This window comes from Solanum verrucosum, unplaced genomic scaffold (assembly GCF_900185275.1).
Source record: "Solanum verrucosum unplaced genomic scaffold, falcon-dt-bn FXZP01000128.1, whole genome shotgun sequence".
In the NCBI taxonomy this organism is placed as follows: domain Eukaryota; kingdom Viridiplantae; phylum Streptophyta; class Magnoliopsida; order Solanales; family Solanaceae; genus Solanum; species Solanum verrucosum.
Genome location: NW_026020327.1, coordinates 1936040 through 1953849, shown reverse-complemented (window position 1 = coordinate 1953849; position 17810 = coordinate 1936040). Strand labels below are relative to the sequence as shown.

The window sequence follows — 17810 nt, the reverse complement described above, 5'->3', positions numbered from 1 at the left end:
TTTCTTTTTGAATAATTTGAAACTTGAAACATCATATATAGTTAAGCATTAACGGCCTTGATTGAAATGCCTAGGTAGGTATTCTTTTTAACATATATATTTATCATATTTTGAATCCCCTTAGTAAAAATCTTGTTTTAAATTGGCCGTATTATTAGTCTAGTCAAGTATAAGAAGACAAATAAGTAGGACAACATTACTTTCAAATCGGCCGTGTTTTGTATTTGTCTAAAGAAAATAAATTTTCTTTTGTGAGAGCTGAATTAGTTCCTTCATGGAAATCAATTTGAAGCTTATATTTTGATGAAAATATTTTAAGTCAAAGAAAAAGACTATTTTGTTGGAAGTTTTTGTTGTTTCTCAAGTCTTGCATAAGAAACCAAATAAGTAGGAAAACATTACTTTCAAATAAGTCTTCTTTCAATCAACAGAAGCACTTGAGTTAAATATATTTTATTTCCATAGTCAAGAAAAGACTGCTGCCTTCATATCAACTTTTTTTCAGATAAAAGAAAACAATATATAGGTTCTAAAGGTGATTACTTCTTCTGTTGTTCCTTTGCCTTCGCTGCGTCTTTCTCCTTCCCATCATTATTTTGTTCTCCAGCTCTACAATGATTCTTGCAAGCCATATCGGTTTTCCATTTGAAATCATGAAATATATTATTGATAATCCAATACATAGTCCACTTACATACCCCATAAGAGCAGCTTTCCAAAAGTCACTAAGAAATTTAAAATCGCTTTCTTCATCGTCTAGAGCAGATTCAGTATAGTTTGTCTCTGACACCTGATCATTGCCACAACCTTTTGAAATGGGGAATCCGCGTAATCCATCATTACCTTCATATGAATTATTCTCGAATGTATGAAATTGAGGTCCTTGAGGGATGCATCCTTGGAGATGATTGTGGGAGAGATTTAAGAATGCAAGAGATGTAAGAGAAGCCAGTTGTGGTGGTATCTTACCCGAAAGTTGGTTAACGGATAGATCCAATGATTCAATTGAAGATAAATTTCCAAGTGATGATGGTATCTGACCTTGCAATCCATTATGAGATAAACTCAGCACATGAAGTGCAACGAGATCCCCAATAATACTTGGAATTTTCCCACTAAATTTATTATTTGAAAGATCAAGAGCGGTGTACAAATACAAGATTCTCACAATTTCACGATCTATTCCCTTGGTTGCAATTGTAATAGAATCTTGGTAATATGATTCTATGTAAGATGATCTTGGTGCCTTCAATGATTGGTCAATTGTCCTCATGGCTTTCAGATGTTGAAACAGACTTGTAGGTAAGTTTCCCGAGAAGGCATTGTAAGAGAGATCGATGATGCGAAGCTGGGGAAACATGTTTTCTATCCTTGAAGTTCTAATAGATCCATGCAACTTGTTTGATCTCAGGCTTAAAACTTGCAGATATGGCAGAGTTCCCAACCACATGGGGAATGTGTCGTTTAGGTGATTATCGCCTAAATCAAAAACTTGCAACGCTTCACAATTGGCCAAAGATCGAGGGATTTTCCCCTCTAGTTCATTTCCACGCAAGTTGAGGCTTCTAAGTTCACTTACGATTCCAAAAGCCATTGAAAGAGTCCCAGAAAGATTGTTGTTGTGCATATCCAAAACCAGGAGGCCACTGATATTACCGAAACATTGTGGAATTGCTCCCATCAAGTTGTTTCTCGCCAAATCTAGAAGTTGCACTGATTTCAAATTGCAAATAGATGAAGGAATTTCCCCACTAAGATTATTTTCTGATATGAAGAAAAATGCTGTGGAATTCCCTGGAATAGGTAGTGACCCTTTAAGAAAATTGGACCGCAAATCAATAATATATCCAGATTGAAGAGGAATTGAGTCCATGCTTGTCAGCATATTGTGGGATAGATTAAGATTTGACACTGAAAAATTCCAAGTAGACCATGCCCAATCAGGAACTCTTCCTTAAACCTTATTATTTGAAAGATCCAAGTCAGATAGCTTCTTTGCGGATCTTAGAAACTCCAATTCTTTCACATCACATGCAGCCAAACGTAAGTACTCAAGTGACTCCGGCAAACTAGATTTAACTTCCTTTTCATTAGTCAATGAGATACTGTTGTATGAAAGACTAAGATACGAAAGCTGTTTGAGGTCTGAAAAGAGGCTGACATCCACACTACCACTAATATTATTGAAAGAAAGATCAAGATATTTTAGGTTCACAAGGTTTTGAATTGACTTGGGAAGATGGCCTTGCAGCCGATTGCCCTGTAACTGAATCCAGACTAGTGTATTGGACTTGAAATCCTCAAGCTGACCAGAAAATTGGTTAGAACCCAAGCTTAAATAACTTAGTGATGGAAGGGAGAACATCCCTGATGGTATTGTTCCATTCAGGGAGTTACCATCAAGGTACAAAGACTCTATGCGGGTGAGATTCGAAATAGATTCAGGAATAGGTCCTCTAAGGTTGCAATTTCCAAGAGACAAAGAATGTACCAATGTTAGATATCCAAGAGACTCAGGCAAATTACAAGAAAAATTCACGCCACTGAGATCTAACCCTACGAGAGATGCATTGATGTTCCATTTGGTCTTTGGAAAATAACCACTTAGCTGATAATTGCTGGATAAGTCAAGTATTTCCAGGTTGGGAAGGTGAAAAATACCCTCAGGTATTATCCCGTACAATCCTGTGTCTTCCAGCCCCAGAGTTGTGAAATGAGAAGAAAAATTCAGAGGAATGGTGGAATAGATGTCCACGTAAGTAAGATCAAGCTCTCTTAATTGGGTCAAATTCTGAAGGAGCAATTTAAAATTGTGAGGTCCAACTCTTAGGTCTGAGAGATGAAGAGATTGTAACTTGGAAAGATGAGAGATTTCAGAAGGAATTTGGCCTGAGAAAAATGAGTTGGTAAGATTAAGATGTGTCAAGCTCGAGAACCTGCCAAATTCAGGAGAGATGTGAGAATTTAAGAAGTTATTCCAAGAAAGATCAAGCCTTTGGAGATGAGAGAGTCGGAATAGGCTGCTATTGGAATCAATCTTTCCTACCAGACGGCTACAGCCGAGGCCAAGTTCAATGACATGGCCAGTCATCTCATCGCATATGACTCTATCCCATGAGCAACAATCTCTGCTCATGTTCCATGAACTCATATTTGGATAATAGTAGGAAATACACCTTTCTGATGAAGGATCTACAGTAAGTGTTTTCTTGAATTTTAGAAGGGAAATACTTTCATCTTCATGGCACCGATGAGGTATGGATGAAGAAAAAGAAAGCAGACAGAAACAGAAAAAGAACAGAAATGAGAATTGCTGGAAGACCATTTTTCGCATCAAAGTGTTCAGAGTTGATAGTGAAATCAAGAAAAAGTTTTGTACTGATTAAGAGGGTCTGTATTTTGATAGTAATATATAACACATAAAAATAATTGAGTTAAAAGTACTATTTGTGGTAAGCTAATTGTGAAATTCACACTTGATTTAATGAAGGCAATGCCTTTAATGAATGGACGACTTCAAAAGTCAATGGAATTAAAGCATTTCTAGAAACAACTTAAATACTGGTATTGTTTTTCAAAGTCTTGTAGTGGAAATTTCAAATGAAAGTGTACATGTTCACATACTACTGTGCCTATAATGAAAGTTATGGATGTGGTTTAATGGTCAATGAAGTCGGTGACAACCAAAAGAGACCAGTTTCTATGATATTTAGAATGCAATGACATTAACTCAATTACCGTTATATGTTTTTGTGAATGGAAAATTTATTGCCACTAAATGTTCAATGGAAAACATATTCGTCTCCCTTCATAGAACAGATAATGACCTGTTTTTGGCTCCAGGAGAGCAGAGATGTCAAATTTGTGTCAGCAGGAATGCATTGATGAGAAGATTTAAGTGTTCCTACCTTGTTTCACTTGATGATAAATGGAAAAATTACGTGATGTTGCTGAGAAGATGCAATAAACTGCATAAAAATTTGTAAATTATACAGTTCACTGAAACAAGAAATGCCTAAAAGTCGCTGGAAGAGTCCCAAAAAGATTGTTGTGTTGCATATCCAGAACCTCAAGATGACCACTCATGTTTCCAAAACATTGCAGAATTGCTCCCTTTAGATTATTTCTACCCAAATCTAGAATTTGCAGCGATGTTAAATTGCAAATAGACGGATGGAGCTCTCCACTGAGATTATTATTTGACATCATCACATACTGGAGGGAACTGATATTACCCAAGCATTTCAGAATATTTCCTTTCAAGTTATTTCTCGACAAATACAGGGTTACCATTGATGTCAAATTGCAAATAGCTAAAGGAATTTCCTCAATCAGATTGTTGTCATTGAGAGACAGAACTTGCAAGTTTCTCAAATTCCCCAATGAAGCAGGAATAGAACCATTAAGAGAGTTATCGTACAACTGTAGATAAATAAGAGACCTTAGGTAACCTATTTCTTCAGGAATAGGGCCAGAGAAGTAAGCAAATCTTGATGAAGATTTGAAGTTCGTAATCTTGTTACTAACCTTATTATCAAATGCTTCTCTATTATTTTTTTTGGCTTCCCATCCAGTGTCCGGAGCCCACATTGGAGCTGCCCTATTATTACTTGTTGAGAAATTTGAAAGTCCAGGTGTGAAATCAAATATCAATCTATGAAAATGACTTTAATAAATTCATGAGTTTAATTGCCTTTAATATATCTCAATAGTAAATTATTTTTGGGCTTTAATAAGATAAAAGCTAGTTGAGAAGAAATTATGAACTCTGTTTTTATATTATCTTTTAAAAAAAACAATTATTTTATAAAATAAATTAAATCCTTTTGTCCTTTTATTAAACTAAACTCTATGATGGAAGTTGTAGAAATGATAGATATGGAGGTGAAGGCATTGTAAGAGACAATGAAGACAGCTTAATCATAGCTTACTCACTATCTTATGAAAAGGGTTTCAACAATTAGCTTTTATATATGCAATGTCTTGATGCATCAATAATAATTTTCAACAAGTTTGGACATAAACTGATTCAAAGCTCCTTGCAGAGTGCATTAAAGGAAAACTCACCATTTCTTAGACAATGATTGGGAAAGTATAAAAGTTTAAATCAATGCTAATTCATAGCGAAAGTTATGTACGTCGTTGTTACAAGGAGTATAATCAAGCTGCGGATAAATTGACATTACTAAGTTATAACTCTGTCAACAACATTATATACTCTGTTTATGTTGAATGACATATAGAGATTAAATGCCTAATATCATTTGATAGGTGAGGCCTCCCAACTATGAAAGTTTACAATAGTTTTTACTTTTTACCTTCAATCCAGCTGACACTTTGTATTCTTAGCTTCCGTAAAGCTGATAACAATTGCATTAAGATATAGTATAAGTATGCTCATCTTAAAATTATTAAGCTAGACCATTTTTTATTAAAAAGAAAAAAATCGATCAGGCAGCTACCTTAAATCATATGTAATAACGTTTGGAAAATGAATAAAATGTTATCTTTAAAAAATATTACTATATATGTTTACTCCAAATGATAGATTATTAGAACTTTCTATGATTTATATGCATATTGTATCAAGAACAATTGTATATTAGTTGCTAAATTTAAAATATTCATTCAAATTAATAATGATCTTCTAAGATTGAAGTTAATATGTCTAATTGACACTTTATAAAGTATAGAGTCTTATATGTAGATAAAAATTATTTTAATGATAATCGATTCCACCTCTGATACCACAATTGTAATTATTAGCTTGAGGATGGACTAAACTAAAAAATTGAAACTTATACTAGTATAAATATAAAGTTATGAGCCCTTAATCAAATGTAGGGTTTGCTTTCTAATATCACATCCTTAAAGAACAAAACGACTTACGATCTGATTTGAAAGACAAGACCAATAATCATGAAGACAAGACGGAGAGTTGCCATGACACTTATGGATTCAGGTATACTTTTGCATCCAATTGTGATTTTCTAATAATTTGACATGGTAGTTCTTGAGTAAAAACTATCATTTTTTTCTCTTGAAGTTTGGTCCTAACAACAACACCAATCACCTTTGCCATCACAACTATCATCATCACTATTTCTTGTCATTACCACCATCACCACTACAAGTCATCTTTTCCCATCACTATCAAACTTAAATGTTTTATTTTATAAAATGAAATAATAATTTCAAATTTATTGAATTTCATTTTCTCACGATATAATTATTTTTTATTAGAATTATATATTTATGCATTTACAAATAGATAAATTATGCATATTTAACAAAGGGTCTAACCCATCGGTGGCCCCCTAAACTTGGCACGAAGTTTCACTTAGGCACCTCAAGTGGGCGATGTTCATTTTAGACACCTCATGTAGGGTCTCGCTATGTCATTTTGACACTTTTTGCTGACTAAGCATAGTACGTGTGCTACACGAATTTTGAGCGCGTCAGAGACTTTTTTTGTAAATATTCTAAAATTTTTTGTAAATATTTTCTTCTCCTTCTTCTTCCTTGCTTTCTCCTTCCATCTTCCCCACCTTCTACCATCCTCCATCACCACACAACTTTTTTTAAAAATTCTACAATATTTTACTAGGTTACACTCTTTGATTCTTCCATCTTCTTTGAAAATCGAATTTGCATCTTGATTCATATTCAAAAACAAAATCGATTTCAAGGGAACAAAAAAAGAAATCAACTTCTTTCAAATGAAAAAACTGATTTACATTCTTACCTTCTCCATTGAAAATTAAATTGATTTCAAGGAATAAAAAAGAAATAAAGAACAACCTCCAATGAAAAAAGAAGAAATTTATTTTACATATCCTTCATTGTAAATCCCAATCGTAGTAGCACAAAAAATCATTTTCTTTTAAATGTCATATAAAAACTTTTCGATTTGGTATGATTTCCCTTATTTTCCAAAACGTATTTTACTATGTAAACTAACCTATGTTCTTGCCTTTTTGATGGAGAAGAACATATGAAGGGGAAGGAGGCGCAAGAAGAAGAAGAAAAGAGGTGGGGGAATGGGGTTTGGGATCTGGAAGAAAGAAAAAAAGAAAGTAAAATTGAGATTTTTAAAAATAAAATAAAATTTCCTCGTGTCACATACCAATTCGTTTATTTTTCCACATAAGAGGCGTCTGGATGTACGTACTTAAAATGTGATTTTGAAAAAATAAAAAGTGTCAAAATGACACAATGAGGTTTGACATGAGGTGTTTAAAATGAACAAAGCCTAGTTAAAGTATCCAAGTGAAAGTTGGTGCCAAGTTTAGGGGGCCACCGATAGGTTAGCTCTTTAACAAAGAGCTTTATAAAGCTTTCGTCTCAATTCATATTTAACCTAGCCGCGAGCAAATCTATGTTTGTGATCTCGTATATTTCGCTTCTCCGGCATCTTACTGAGTTTTCCCCTGACACTCCACGGAGGTAAAGTTTCATCTTGTGTGTTGACCAAAGTTACAATAGTAACAATGAACCCTTGAATTAATTTTAAGCATTCAATATTCAGATTTATAAGCACAACATCATTTTAGATTCGCACATCTTAGAGCCCATTTAAATGAGTTTATAAGTCAAAAATAATAATTCATCAATTAAAAATTTAAATTTCTGATTCTTAATTTTAAAATATTCTAATTTAATATAAGTCAATGTACACAAAAAAATAAATTCTATTATAAAAGTAGTTAAATTTTTTATTATTTTTAATTTATTGATATATGGATTGTAGTACATTCACATGACATATATCCGGATTATGACTTATTAGTATCTTATATTCCGGATATGCATTATCTATATATTCAAAAAGTTAATCGAATCCTACTAAACTTCCAATCTAACGGCTGTAAAATACACTAAAGGCCCACTAATTTAATCTACACCTTTAAAACCAAAAAATAAAAATAAAAAAAGAAAGCAGAAAAGAATTTAATTCGAAAAAAAGAAAAAAAAATATCTCAATTCTCCAAATCCCCAAAAAAATAATTCATGGAGCCGAATGAAACTAGTGGACTGAATTCTTACTACCACCACCTCCACCACCAACCGCCGCCGTCACAACCACCGCAAAACCCTAACCCTACCACTACCACCACCAATGGAATTGTACCAAATAACAACCCTACCGCTACCGCTAACACCACAGTCGCCGCCGCTTCTCATATGGTGTACACTGGTTCGCTTCCGTCCGCTGTATCGCCGCCTATGGAGAGTGTGAAGAGAAAGCGCGGGAGACCTAGAAAGTATAGCACGCCGGAGCAAGCTGCTGCTGCTAAGCGGCTGTCGTCGGCTTCGACTCCGCCTAAAAAGAGGGATCATGGTTTGAGCCATGTTGCTGGAGCAGACGGTGGTGGTAGTTCTTCGAAGAAATCTCAATTGGCTGCGTTGGGTTAGTTTATCTCGTTATCTTCATCACGCGCTTGTACGCGCCACTGTTGGAATTTTGTTTTGTTTGAAGTTTGAACTGAGAATTTTTAAAAATCTGGTCTTTGGTGAGGATAAGATACATTATATATACAAGAGGGCACATAAGCACATGCTATGTATATAAAATAAAAGCATTTGTATTCAGTATCTTATTTTAAGGCTCAGTTTATTGAATACTTTATTCTTGTGTTGGACCTCCTACTCCTCCACTTCTATTTTCTTTTTTTTTTCCCTTCCTTAAACTGAAGTTTTTTAAAAATGTGATCTTGCATGGTTTGTATACAGTAGAAAATATGTTACCTTATCCATTTTATGTTACCTATTTCTTAGTTCTTATTAATGACATTGATGGATAATAGAGGAAGATTTTACTCGGTAAACAAAGAGGCAATCTAAGAGAGATATGCATGACATCACAACTTGCCTCTAAAGTTGACTTCTTTACACCATTAGTATGCTTTGCTTTTGATTTAGATGTCTATGCATAAACAGGTTTGTTCTCTCTTGTTTTATCCTGGCCCCTGCTCGAATGCGGTGGGACAAGGGAGGTTATGGGATGCGTAATTGGAAGAGCTTAAATTATTTTTCTTCATATATTTACATAGTGATTATGTTTAAACTGTCAGCTAGTGTACTCTGTATCCAATATTTAAAAGGCCTAGTTACTGTTGCTTAAGGCGTGGAAGGGTGTCTACTTTACTCAATTCTATCCTATTGGTTTCTGCAGGTAATGCTGGTCAAGGTTTTACACCTCATATCATCACCGTGTCTGCTGGAGAGGTATGTTCAGAAATTTTCTTCCAAATTCTCTAATAATTCCTCTCATTATGCAAAGTTCACCGTGCTTGAGTTGATGATAAATGATGATTCCTTCCATATACTTTTATCTGTTTCTGATAGGTAGTTTCACTTTAGGTATCTTGTTAATTCTCAAAAATGTTCTTGAAGGAAGAGAACTTTTTCTTTTTGAGCAAATAAATTGGATAAGGGATCAAATAAGTTGTAAATAGATAGGACAGTTTATCAACTTTACCTTTTTTCAAAATAAAATTAAATTAGATAGGACAGTTTATCTTTTGTTAAAGAAGTCGTATACGAAGCTTAGACTTGTGGAGTAGGGAAACTAGGATAGAAGATATAAATCAACTTGTTAAATTCCTAGAAATTATGAGGTTAATGCTGGGGTAAGAGCATTTGTATTTTGTTGTCGTATACTGATTGTACCTCCTTGGTACTTGCCTTGATGAAATTACTCTTGTTTAGAAAATAAAAAGAATGGATGGAAAGGTCAGTAAGTCCATAAATTATACTGGGGAAAGTTAGAGGTGTTGGGATTTTTGGGTTTCTGGAAAACTGTAGCTAGTATTTGAATATCCAACTGATGATACTTCCATTACACCGACTCAAGCATCTTCCAGATGGTCTGGCTGGCTTACGCCCATTTTGTTTTGTAACTTTTCGCTATGTAACTTGTTGACATCATAGTTGATGTTTCAAGGCTACATAAATCTGTTCCGCTTAGGTCCATTTATTGTACCTCCAGTGAGGGGAAGAAGTTTCTGCTGATAAGTTATCCTTTGTGTTCAACCTTTTCCTCTTTTATTGGTGTGTGGAGTGTGTTACTCCTCATTTTTTATTTTTGGATACCATGACTTTCTTCGCTAGTTACTTCTTTTCCTCTTTCATTCTAGTAGGCTCATTCTTTTTTATCTCCTTTCGCATTTAAGATCTCGACTACATGACTTCATTCACTGATTCATTTCGTCTATACAGAGACAGTTGTGCACTCTGGGTTATTTTCTCTGAAGTATTTATATTTTGATGGATATTTTATATGTTAGAACTCTTGCTCATACGATTATTGGTATGTCTAGAATGAAGGGAACTTTCCAAATTTCCTTTAAGGTTAAAACTATGTGACATATACAAGATAAAGCCAACAATGAAGTTAATTAGGTGATTCCAAAATTGTCTACGTGAAGTAATGATATTTAAGTAAATGATATCATGTACAAGGGACACATGCTCAAAACTGTATGAAAGTGCCATCAATTGTTGATTGCCTGCTTGAACATCATTATTTAACCATTTTTTTCCATTCCCGTGATTAAATTCCTTACTGGTATATCTTTATAATTATGATGATAATATTGTTATTGGTTTATTAGAAGTTTGGTCTAGTTGAAAAATTGAATTAGGTTTGTTTTTTCTATGATTTCTTCTGATATGTTCATCGATTTTTAAAAAAATTCCCTGAAGTGCGCAAAAGTTTGAGCACTTTTATAATTGCTTCCAGATATAACATTTTTATAGCAGATAACTCAGATAAACTGACCTATGGGAAATTCAGCATTTCCTGCTAATTATGCCAGCTTCAAGAAGTTTGACAAATTCTGGATTCTTGTGGCTACCAATTTAGATTTAGAAAATTCAGCTAGGGACATATCTATCTGAGTACTAGCTTCTCTCTTTTTATTTTTTATATCAAGAAAGTACTAGCTTCTCTCTTTTAGGATTCATGGTGAAAATGGAATTTGAGCTTTGGTGCACAGCCTCAGAAAGGTGAAAGGATGAACTGATTCATCTGGTTTTCTATTCTGTTAATAGTCTGTCAAAGTTGGTTAAGCATAGAAGAATATGTAGCCCGTGTCTTGTTGTAATTATCATGTAGTACAAAGTGAAGTAGGAAAACAGCTAGCTGTATGATCGTTTGTTCTTGTTGTTATTAAAGGGAATATGTAGTTTGCTCTCTCTTTTTTAATTGCATATATGGAGAAGAGAGAGTGATGTTTTAAGAGAACATTGTCTTGTCTTCTCACTCCAAATTGTATGTAATTGCTCTGTAAGTGCCTTTTTGATTTCATCTAGTTGCTACAAATCATGTTCTCTTCTTTGCTCTTACTTCGCTTGCCATTACTTTTGCCAATAACAAAGTTTATTTTGAAGTTTTTTTTTCTTTTAAGAATGGTAAGGTTAAGTTATTGTTGAAGATATCCCCTCTCCAAAAATTATGGCGAACCATGAGTTTCACATATCCGCCTTTTCCTAAGTCCTTGTGTTCCATGTTATTCTTGTAGTTCAACTGGAATGCTTTTGGTTTGTGTTCTTTCTGACCTCAGTAATTAGATTTGATAGGAAATCTTTGCCTATGACCTATCATTTTCCTATTTGGATTTACAAATTGATTTTAAAAGTCAAATTGGTGTTCCGTTAACATGGCATCTCATCTGTCTATGAAAAGTATTGTATATTGTTAATTTCTTGTTGCACTAACTTGAATGTGCTTCTAATACCATTACCTTCCTTTTCGGTTCTTAGAGCATAAGGCTGAGCATAACAAACTAATTTCTGTTATTTTATGATCAAACTCGTGATGCCGTTGATTAGTTGTCACAACTCACAAGTATATGATTCAGGGGTTTATCCTCAATATATATATATATACACATATATATTCAGGGGTTTAGTCCTTTTACTTATCCATTCATTGTTCATCAGAAAATGTAATATTGTTTTTTCCTTAACATGCACGAGAGTTTAAATGGTACATCACAGTTCTTAAGTAACTGCACTGCACTGGAGATGTACTTTTTCAAGTTTTCTTAATATAAATTACTTTATTTACAGCAATCAATATTGCAATTGCCTTCTGATTATGCAAGTATAATCTCTCATTTTATGCTTATACAATTTTCGTAATTCACTTAACAGGATGTCGGTCAGAAAATCATGATGTTCATGCAACAAAGCAAACATGAACTATGCATATTGTCAGCATCTGGCTCAGTCTCCAATGCCTCTTTGCGTCAACCAGCAACATCTGGAGGAAGTATTACATATGAGGTAGAAAATTTCTTACTGATGCTGTTGAATGGGAAGGGTCGATTCTGCAGACCAACATAGGTCAAAAGAATAATAAAGAAAAGCAAGGTTTAATTATATAATGAAGGAAATTAGGGTTGATTTATGTGTCGTTGTTGATTGGATTGATCCAACAATTTCAGGATGACTTGCAAAAACATACTGTTAATAGGACACATCAAATCAATCTTGGAATTTTTAGATTACACCATATGGTCTCTGAAATTTGGTAAATTCTCGTGGGGTTCTTAATTGACTGTCACACATATTTCACAAACTGTAAATTTTCGATAATGTTACTGTAACCTAAGCCACAATGGAGTGTGTTTGGTATGAAGGGAAATTTTTTTCATGGAAAATGATTTCCTAGAAAATGTTATCTTTGAAAATAAGTAGGTTCAACAAGGATTTCATGCCCCATGCTAGTTCTTTTTCTCTCTCCCCCAGATATGCATTTAATAAGTCCTCCACCTATTCTTGTGTGACGACATCTATGATTGTGAAATTAAGGAATGAACCGTTGCAACAATCATGTTCAATTTCTTTTGACAATTTTAGATTGTGGCCCTTTGTAATGAAGGGCGAGAAGGAAGTTCATGGAAAGGTTTAATAATCACTTCACCTCTTTCATACTTTTGACGTCTACCTTACTTAATTTTTAGTGTTTGGTAAGCAAGAAAATATTTTCCCAATAGCATTTATATGTTATGTAGCAATACACTATGTAGGCGGGATGGGATGGGGAGTGGGAGTTCGGGGTGGGATGGTCAAGGGATGGGGAGTGGGTGGGTGGATGGGAAGGAGACAATTAGTGTGGAATGTTACTTGTGCAACTTGTTTTTCCTACTTCCATTAGGGAAGTCATTTTCCTCATTTTTAAGAAAAAAAAAAAATTATTTTCCTAGAGAGGAAAACATTTTGACCAACCAAATCTTTTGGTATGTGGAAAACATTTTCCAGTTTTCCCATATTTGGTTAGTCAAATCTTTTGGAAAATATTTTCTCTAGGAAAACAAGTTCCTTAAAAATGAGTAAAATGACTTCCCGAATGGAACTAGGGAAAACAAGTTTTATAAGTGACATTCCATACTAATTGTCTCCTACCACCCTCCAACACACTCTACCCCCATCCCCCCCCCCAATCCTCCATAACCCCACCCCACCTCTATAGTGTTTGCCTAGAGTATATACAAATGTTTCGAAATAATATTTTTTGCATATGTACCGAACACAAGAAACTAAGTATGAAAACTACTTATTTTTGTAGACAAATATTTTCAAGAGAACATTTTCCATCAAAACCAAACACACCCTTAATCTTTTGGATTGAGAATAAAATGAGAGAGGGTGACGTTCTCCTAGAATGGTAGAGTTGAGAATGATCAAACAATGCTATCACGACTAATAAAAGCTAAGTGGCAGTACATCTACTATGTGTTCCTTTTTCTTTTGAGGTGAAACTAAGTGTAATATTTAATGAGGCCAATTTTCTTACCATGTAGCTCTTTTACCTTTATTTTTTCAGTAATGTGAAACCTCTTGTGCCTTACTTTAACTCGTTGTTCCTTGTTTAGTTAAAGTAAGACTTCACTTCAACCCTTTGTTCCTATGTAGCCATATTTCCTATATTGTGGTTCAAGCACAATTATGTACTTCTATGGGACCAGTGATAATCAACCATATACTTTATACTTACACTGAGATGCAACAATGAAAAATATATCAAGTATAAGAAACATCCCAAAGAACAGAGAGCTTGCATTTTGTGGTCATTTTTTCTGTTTTAGAGATGGGTTCTATTTCTAGGACTACAGTGTCTTCATGATTCTCACCAAACAAATAAGAGGAAGAGGATTTAATATTTCATATTTTTAATGTAAATCAGAGTATGTCAACCAACACTTGATCACATCTACTATCTCCCAAATGGCCAAGAAAGACCATCCTAATTTTGTGTCTTAGTTTTAGCATGTAAACGACACATTTGAGATGCCTAGATAATATCCATGCTGTATTACTAGAAATTAGGACAAGCTTATCAGGGTTTCCCTTTTTCCTTTTTGGTGATTAAGCTGTCATTAGCATCATTATTCTATGCCAGAGGATCATCACTTCCAGCCTGTCATAAGAGAAACATATTCAAATGTCTTTTATCGCATTTTTCATGTCAATTGAAGTATACAGCACAGTAATCATAACTTTGTGTTACTTCATGCCAGGGCCGATTTGACATTCTCACTCTAGCTGGATCTTATGTACGCACTGAGACTGGAGGCAGAACCGGTGGGCTGAGTGTGTGTCTGGCAAGTACTGACGGTCAAATTATTGGAGGTGGAGTTGGTGGTCCCTTGATAGCTGGAGGCCCAATTCAGGTTTTCTATTTTCAAGAATATTTCAATTTGTTTAGTATGATCTTCGCCATCAACAGAATTAATTAAGATATTGATCTTAAGATTAGCTTATAGGAGATTAGATTAAAAATATGTTAAAGGGTACCAAGTAGCTGAACAGTTGTCATGCTTTCTACTGATAGCTTTTTACCTAACTTGAGACTCTTTCTGTTTCTTCATTTCTTCTTTTATCTCTTTCTGCTTTTTCCACCGATGAAGTGGTTGATGAAGCATCTCTCCATGTATAACATTGAAGTTTTTTCGTGGTGATACAAATCACAACTAATATGTACAAGCTTAGACGATCAAAATGTAATATTTGACTCTCACCATAAAGGAAAAAGACTCGTTAAAAACATGAAGTGATACTTATCAAATAAGGACAAGAAGCAGTGATCTATTTATTTGCTTGTCTTTTGTCACGTTAAGTTCCTATCTTCTGATAGTTTGTCATTGACTATGTTGGTAGGTGATTGTTGGTGCATTTTCAGTTGACTCAAAAGCTGGGGGACTAAAGCATGATACTTCCCCGCAATTTGGTGGATCACCATTATCATTTCGTTCGATGGTTGATTCTTCTAATCAAAGTATGGGTGGAGGTCAGTTTATGATGCCATCTCGTGGTATGCAACCAACACCATTACATTCAACTGATTGGAGAGTTAGCACCGGTCAGGGCTTGCACCAGTCTCCAGAAAATGGGGACTATGACCACCTTCAAGATTAACAAAAACGTGACGTATTAGGAGTAGTGTGATAAACTTTCCTAAGTTATAGGTTCTTTTTCGAAGAGAATATACACTCTTTACATTTGTACAGGTTAGCAACAAAACTTCCCTGTAGTGTCTTTATTGCAGATGAAAACTGCTCCCAAATACTCTGATGTCTGAAACCTCAGAATTTCTTTTCCAATTCTCTGAATTACTTTGCTGTCTTTGTCTTAGAGTTGTTTATTTCTTTTTGTTGGTTGGGTATGTTTAGGATTCTTTATATTCTCACTTTGTCTATATTGATGAAATAAGAGTTTAATTAGGTCTGTGTTTACCTAGTTGTATTAAAAATACATCATGCCTAGTCACTCTCTACTTTTGCTTGGACAAAATCGGTGATGTTCAGACCAACTTGCGTGTATCTCGACTATTTACTAGCAGCACAAGTACTGAGTGAAGAAATCACCTAATGTTTTTGACCCTGTCAGGGTCGACCCTCTTTTTAAAAAGGTTTTCAACCACTTCATTGGGTCCAATAGTACTCTACTAGTTATACATTGACCCTTACAAATTTCGTTTCTCTTGGAGACGCAATGAGGATGAAAATTATAGATGATTTGTGAGTGATGGTAAAAGAGGTATTTTTCTCGCTATTACTAATAATGCTGACTTTGAACTTAAAAGTTTCAATTAAAAAATTAAAATTTTCATATCCAATCCAAATGGCGAAACACCCTCCCAGGTCGTTGACCATCATGTGGCAAGTGGACAAGTAAAGTCATATTAGACATGTTTATTTGCTTAAAGTTTCAAATTATTATCTCAACTTGCCTTTAGAATATTTGTTGTGGAAATTTATAAGAAGACCGTTACGACTTGTATTGTTTATTATTACACAAGTCTCAATGTGTTTTAGAAAGTGTATTATATATATTTATTTTTTTTGACATTTCAATATTACCCTTATACTTTGGTTAATTATTCCTAAAGTGTAAAGGTCAATTTTGTCATTTCAGTTGGAAAAATAAGTAGTATCAATTATCCATTAAAAAATGGACAAATTACTTAACTACACTCCTTTACTTACCTTAATATCCATTTATCCCTACTTATTTCAAAAATTTCAAAAATCCCTTATTTACCTATGTATCCCGCATGTATCCCGTGCACAACGCTATGTATCCCGCTATGTGGAATGTATCAAACGCTATGTATCCCGTGCACAACGCTATGTATCCCGTTATGTGAAATGTATCAAACCTAATGTATCCCGTGCACAACGCTATGTATCCCGCAAACATCATTTTTAAGGGATTTTTGGTAAATAGAAAACTAGAAGGGATAAAATGTTATTTAGTACTTATAATATGTGGTTCCTATAATTTATACTTAAAAAATTCCAATTGGTAATATATTCCTTTTGAGCTTTTTTCAATAATATACATCTTTGAATTTTGAACAAAAAACAATTGTGTTGGATCATAGAAAAAATGTTTTTTTATAATAATCTTGGACTAGAGAGAGTATCAAACAACAACAATTAATATAATATATAATCAGTGAAAAGTCACAAATAAAGTTTGAGGAGGGTGATGAGTACGCGACTTTATCCCTATTTTATGAGGTGATTGTTTTCAATAAATCTTCTGCTCAAATAAAATATAACAAAATAAGAAAGGAAAATAAAGTAGATTTTTTTTTTATATCATCAAGTTAGTAAAATATAATTATAGGTAGCTATTTATAAATGAGGTTTCACAGTTCATTATATGTGTGATTTTTAACTTTTTGATTCTATTTAATAATAAGAATGTAACACGTGTTGTGTGGATTAAACGAACGTTACATTCCGAGTTTTGAAAAATCTTTTTAAGTCCACCCAATATTGTTCACAAGGAATGGACCAAAATTGACTATTGAAAATGTGTATGTGATAGTATGTCACTGTTGAAGTTTCTATTCTTGGCTTCTTCTTTTTCACGTGCACCCCACCGCCCCCCCCCCCCTCCTTTTTTTTTTTTTTGTGTGTATTTACTGAAAATATAGAAAAAAAAACTATGAGATATTTTTAATTTGGTTAGTTGGGGTAGGGGGACAATATTGATTATTATTATTAGTTCAACCAACATGGAAATAATATTTTTTCCTAAATTAGTATAACTCATATGTCTTTTCCATATTGGTCTACAAATACGTGTCCCCCGCCCCCCCCCCCCCCCCCCCACTCCCACCTCCAACAATCCCATATTTCAAAATTTTGAACGAAATGTCTTTATTTTGGAGTGATTTTTAATTTTTAATTTTGATTATTTGTTTAAAAGAAATTTATGAATCAAAATATTTTTATTCACACATATTATTCATTCGGCATAATTTTTTTTAGAACTAAATTATGTGTGGC

General features: G+C 34.0%; 3 protein-coding genes across 3 annotated transcripts in view; 1 reads left to right on the top strand and 2 right to left on the bottom strand.

Moving 5' to 3' along the window:
- The window catches only part of LOC125835792 (GDSL esterase/lipase At5g33370-like), a 233433-nt gene that overhangs the window by 112095 nt on the left and 103528 nt on the right, over window positions 1–17810 (bottom strand). The gene's annotated exons all lie outside the window — the stretch shown is intronic.
- LOC125835725 (receptor-like protein Cf-9 homolog) lies at window positions 530–4590 on the bottom strand. The gene is made up of 3 exons (XM_049514828.1): window positions 4172–4590; window positions 2061–2456; window positions 530–1874 (listed from the first exon to the last, which is right to left on the bottom strand). Exons 1-3 carry the CDS (start codon window positions 4588–4590, stop codon window positions 530–532), a joined length of 2160 nt encoding a protein of 719 aa, XP_049370785.1.
- Window positions 7966–15642, top strand: LOC125835796 (AT-hook motif nuclear-localized protein 14). Its single transcript, XM_049514897.1, has 5 exons — window positions 7966–8410; window positions 9176–9228; window positions 12160–12291; window positions 14529–14681; window positions 15169–15642. The coding sequence occupies exons 1-5, from the start codon at window positions 8011–8013 to the stop codon at window positions 15424–15426; spliced, it is 996 nt and encodes a 331-aa protein (XP_049370854.1). The 5' UTR covers window positions 7966–8010; the 3' UTR covers window positions 15427–15642.